At 37.5% G+C, this 6,000-nt stretch overlaps 1 protein-coding gene across 2 annotated transcripts in view; it reads left to right on the forward strand.

The window, feature by feature from the left end:
• bicdl1 (BICD family like cargo adaptor 1) overlaps window positions 1–5,665 on the forward strand; it is a 41,975-nt gene extending 36,310 nt beyond the window's left edge. The window contains exons 10-11 of one of the 2 annotated variants that reach the window (XR_014625399.1): window positions 3,131–3,244; window positions 5,026–5,663. Coding sequence is in view for 1 of the 2 variants with exons in the window: in XM_084388968.1 (XP_084245094.1) it covers window positions 5,026–5,193 (168 nt within the window). In the remaining variant the exon portion in view is untranslated. Of the gene's footprint in view, window positions 1–3,130; window positions 3,245–5,025 lie in introns of both variants that reach the window. The other variant, XM_084388968.1, reaches the window with a different exon arrangement.
• The last annotated feature ends 335 nt before the right edge of the window (window positions 5,666–6,000 follow it).

Here is a 6,000-nt window from a genome sequence, read left to right on the forward strand (position 1 = left end):
GCTACGTCTACATTAATCCGGATACATTTGAAAACGGCGTTTTTGTTTATAAACGCTCTCCGTCCACACTAGCGTTTTCAGGCGTTTTCGGACGTATCAGTGTGGATGAGAAGCTTTTGAAAAATGCCTGAAATCGCTAAATCCACCTTTACTGCGCATGCGTAAAACCCCACAAAAGACCACTGATATGATTCAGATGGAAAAATAAATAATGAAGTTATCGCACAATTCTTCTGACAGGATAATTTTATTTCGTAAAATATCTCACCATTCGCTGATGCGGTCCAGGTCGCACGCAGTCACCATATGTTTGGTCTAGAACGCGACTGCTCTCATGTATTGCCGCAGGACTGCAAATGTGAGTAAATTCTGTCATCTTTGCAGGACTGTGATATGAAGAGTGTGCAATGTAGAATATTTTTAGCAACAGTGTGAAAGTGAATGGCACACAACAGGCACAATACTGGTATAAACATGAATATCTATTGGTACAATATGCGTCACATGACTAAATTGATGTCATCGTTTTTACCACCGGTTTCACAGTCCACACTACAATGTGAAAACGGCGCTTTCGAATGTATCCACTTTGGAGTGCGTTTTTAAAAAGCTTCGTTTTCATTAATAAAAACGCCGTCTCAGTGTGGACGGAAGGCCAAAACGGACAGAAAAATATACGTTTTCAAGCGAAACCGTATTAGTGTGGAAATGGCCTCAGACTGACGGCAGAAGGTCTGGACTCTATCGCAGCTTTCATTGGCCAAGGACCGCCCACAGGACAACTGACTGACATGTAAAGCAACCAATCACAGTTCGTTTTATTCTGCAGCATGTTTAGGGGTGTGAAAATATCACGTTGATGTTCCTACAATAACAGAAAGGCATGCAAAACTCTTAGATGTATTTTAACATGAACTTCACATACTTTTGAAATCCAGCATTTAGTTGATCCTGATGAGCGCTCATCGCCACAGATTTAAACATGACGGTTTGCTTTTTCCATGAGGGGGTTTGGCGTCACGACGGCTTTGTTTCCAGGCGGACCGTTTAAGAACACGACACACACGTCTCCCGGAAATCCTGTAGAATTCAACCGGTCAGATGCCGACAGTTTTGTGTGCCATATGCCATATTAGACATTCAGGTTACAATTAGCCATGCAACAACTCCAGCCTGCGAATACTCACCACTGTCGTGATGGTAACCCTCGTTCTGTGGAAAGACTGGCGAGATTTACATGCTACATTCATTAACACAGTAAATGAGCTTTTTGTGATGCTAAACTGTAATGAATGGCAGCGGTCAGCTCTTTCTCTCTGTCTGTTTCTCTCTCCTTTGGCCCTTTATCCTTAAAGTCAACATGAAGTCAACATTGACCTTATTTACTTTATGACCTTCCTGATCTTATTGAACACAATTCACTAATGCATATCTTAACAAAATTAAAATGTTTTTGTAATATTACAAAATAATATTACAAATTAATTGTAATATTAATGGGGGGTGGGGGGGGGGTGGGGGGTCGTCACCTAGACTGTACAGTCAATGTTAATCAGAAGTCAAATATGTATTTAGTCATTGTTTCAGGCTATTATTGTACATGTTTGTGGTTGGTTGTATTTAAATGTATTGTTATATCAGCTTCACGGGCAGAGACAGACTCGACATTCAACAAAAATACAAACTAAATTTGATCAAATTCACCTTTCTCAAAATTCAAGGACTAAACAGTTTTGTATGAACAGCTCTATAAACGTATTTGGTAACACTTTACAATAAGATTTGATTAGTTTACTACATTAGTTAACAATGAATACTTCTACAGCATTTATTCATCTTAGTTAATGTGAACATTTACTAATACATTATTAAAATCAAAAGTTGTATTTGTTAACATTAGTTAATGCACTGTGATCTAACATGAACAATTCTATTTTTACTTACTAAAATTAACAAAGATTAATAATGCTCTAATATATATATATTGCTGATTGTTAGTTGATGTTTGCTAATGCATTAACTAAAGTTAACAAATGAAACCTTATTATAAAGTGTTGCCGATGCACATGGTAAAAAGGTTTTCTAGGTCCATCACACAAAATAAGTTTGTCTTGGTGAAAATCATTGTTTTGTGACTTTAAAAATGCACTATTGTACATGACAACATTTGGAAAATATAACCAGGAGTTAATGGTAATTTAATGCCAGATAACAAGCAATATTAGATAAAAATAGATCTGAAAAAGACATTACTATTGGGATCCGTGTAAATGCTCTGGAGGATGAAATCAGTTTCCAGTCTTAGATTAAAAAGGAACTATGCTCAATTGCAGATGTAAAATGTGTTGTGAGTGCAGTTTCATGTTGACTTTAACTCTCAGTATGTGTGTTTGAGTGTATGAACGTGCGGTCATCTGTCCTTCTCCTCATATTAAAGCAAAGATCAGCGGTTCTGTCGCTCTGCCTCACTAGCCTGGAAATCCAGACCTAAATCTGAAAGATTAACGGTCTGGCATCGACTAATGAAAATCGGCCAGCTCGAGGGGCGGCACCAAGCATGCGTTTGAAAATCTCACTGCACGCAATTGGATAACACTACGACCAATCACAACAAGTTATCGCTTAGCTACCAGCGGAGCTAACTGGTAGATTAGACTCTTGCCGTATCCGGTCGGCAAAACAGCTAAAACGCCCTTCTTGCAAAGGAACGATTCGAGCGCCGTGTTCTGTTCCTCTTTTAGATAAAAAGCCAAGTCTAACTCGTTCATTGTAGCGGCCAAAGCCGTTTCAAACAACTGGTGTTCATCCATAGCCATCTTGCAATGTTTACTAATGACTTGGACGTCACAGCGCTGTCGTCATCTTTAGCTCGCCTCTGGCCCGCCTATATCAGATAACCCGATGTGATTGGTGCAGCTCGGATACAGGGGCATATTTAATGAGCATCATTACTGGACGCCAGAGTAAACTCGCTGAGCAAATTCAACTTGTGCTCTCGTGAGAACTCTGGATTTCCAGGGTACTACCTCGCCTGTATCCCGTGAATGTGTGTGTGTGTGTGTTTAACTCTTAGCTTCCCCCCCTCTCTCTCTCCCTCTCTCTCTCTCTCTCTCTCTCTCTCCGCCTGCAGTTTGCCTCCTCAGGGCTGTTCACTGTGTGGCTCTTGTGGTTTCTGATCTAGTGGCCTTTCTCAGCTTCCATACAGACCCCTTCTCCCCTATGGTAACTCCCTCCTGCCTTAGAGGTGAGCTCGGGTTCGCCGTCTTCCCCGTATCCATGTTCATCCCGGGTCATGAGGTCACGAGATCGCCGTCCATGTCATTGTGATGTTGTTCTTCAGGGCATTTTCACACTAGAGCAAACATGACAAGTGAATGCTTATGTGAAAAGAGAGCTGTGGTATCGAGAAGGAAACCTTTATTTTTCTTTTTTCTTTCAGTTTCCATTTGAGTTTTAGTCATTTTGTTATGTTCTTTTGTCATTTTATTTTATTAATTTAACTAGCATTAACTGTCAACATCAGTTAATAAAATACAATTTATTAACAGATACAATATTGAAATTAACATTAAGTTGAATAAATGCTTTTGAAGTGATTAGTTCATGTTATGTTAATGTAATTAACTAATGTTAATACATTTAACCTTATTGTAAAGTGTTAATTTTTGTTTTATATATTTCTGATTAGCCATTACATTTATTTCTATTCTATTTCATTTATTTTTTATTCCAGCTTTAGTTTTAGTCACGTTAGTACTTTTTTGGTAACACATTACAATAAGGTTTCATTGATTAACATTAGTTCACCTACATTAGTTAACATGAACTAACAATGAAAAATACTACATAATCTTCGTTAATCTCAACATTTACTCGTACATTTTTAAAATCAAAAGCTGCATCGGTTAATATTATTTAATACACTGTGAACTGACATGAACAAAGGTTGTTAGTTCATGTTCATGTAATAACTAACGTTAACAAACAAGACCTTATTATAAAGCATTACCTTTATTTTAGTTACTTGCCAAAACGTTTTCATCTAATATCCATGTTTTTCATTTTATTTTAATCTAATATCTATATTTCATTATATCAGTTACTGAAAATGTTTTAACTATTTCCCTGCCAGCGTTTTCGGGAAAAAGTCGCCAGTCACGGCCAGCATTTTTGAAAATTTTACTTGCCCCCAGAATATATATTTTTTATGAATATCTGAACATGCAATATATCAAAAGAATATATGAAGAGTTCAGATGCAAAAGCCTCTAAGTGCCATCTGAAATTTTCTTCTAAAATTTGCATTTTTATCAAGCTTGTATATTTAGGTTCAGTAATTTCACTTAAATGACAATTAATAGGTCATTTTCATTGCCATTTAAGTGAAATAACTGAACATAAACATACAAGCTTAATAAAAATGATCATTCTAGAAGAAAATTTCAGATGGCACTTAGAGGCTTTTGCATCTGAAGTCTTCATATATGCTTTTAAACAAAACAAAACTTCATGCATTATTATTTTTATCAACACATGAATGTGGGTAAGTTTAATAAAAAAGCAACATTTTGAGATGTGATTCAGAACGATGATCAAAACACAGATGGAGTAGATCGAGTCCATCAGCACACTCACATTTCATTCAGTAACATTAGACAGTTTTGATTTATGTGCTGTTTAATGTTGATGATCGCGTATTTCTGCTTACATGTGTTATGGCTTGTTTTTGCTGCTTCTTCACCTGTGTTTTGATCAGGACATTCTGTACTCTTTCAGTAGATGTGTAATAGCGCCCCCTACCGTATAACAGTGAAAACACGGAAAGCCGGAAAATGGCGGGGAAAGAGTTAATAGTTTTAATTTTGCTACCGGGAACAGAGTGTGACAACAGCCTTCATGTCCGCCGCTCACACAGGACTCATGTCCATCCATCCATCCTCACTCACCTCAAACTGTCTGCTGTGGCCTCCTTTCTGTCTTAGAGTCAAGTGCTGATGTCTCTCTCTCTCTCTCTCTCTCTCTCAGGATGATATGCACAGAGTTATCGATCAACAACTGATGGATAAACACCAGGAGGAGTGGAAGGATCCTCCATTCTCCTTCAGCGGGTCGCGAGGAGGAGCCTCTTCCAGAAGAGGACATCGCCTCTCGGACAGAGACAAGCGCCTCTTTTCATTCTTCAAGAAGAACTGAGATTCTCTGAAGACATGGAGGAAGAGAGTGAGAACGAGAGAAGGGTACAACAAACGAAAGATAGAAAGTCTAAATCACTAGATCAGTGCTTCTCAACTGGTGCTGCTCATTTATTGTACAAACCTATATAAAATACTAACATGCCTTGATTGATTGCATCGATGCACTTGAAAAAATATTTTGAATTTTATATAAATTAAGATATTTCGATTGATGTGTGTTTGAATTGCATATAAAATTCCCATGCATTTGAATTACGAACTAATCAAGAAGTCATAAACTGAATGTTTTAAATGCACAACAGCCACATTTATCAATAAATCCAGCTTGTTTCAATCTCATAAATTGTATTAATTGAATATTGCTTGATCCACAGCTAGCCATATTTTAATCATCTTTTTACTTTTTAACTGAATACATTTTTCACAATTAACAGATTTCTGCTGATTCCAAGCAATTTGAGTAACTGCATAAAAAAAAAAGATTATTAAAATCAAATCAAATAGTAAATAAACTGCACCGTGCAGAAATCATCCATGTACTGTATGACTGACAAATATGCATCGCATTAAATGCATTGCTTTGTTAAAACACTGTAATCTAAATTTGATATGCAATTCAACACCCAAAAATTCACTGTAAAAACAAAGACAGAGCTATTTTTTGGGTCACGAGCCACTGGTTGAGAAGCACTGCGCTAACAGACGAGTCCTCTGACGGCTTTGAGCCATTTTGCACTTTATCTGTACCCTCAAACCTCACTCAGAAAGCTTCAGGAGCCGAACGGGAATCTTCCGAGACACAGCC

This window comes from Rutilus rutilus, assembly GCF_951802725.1.
Source record: "Rutilus rutilus genome assembly, chromosome: 19".
NCBI lineage: Eukaryota > Metazoa > Chordata > Actinopteri > Cypriniformes > Leuciscidae > Rutilus > Rutilus rutilus.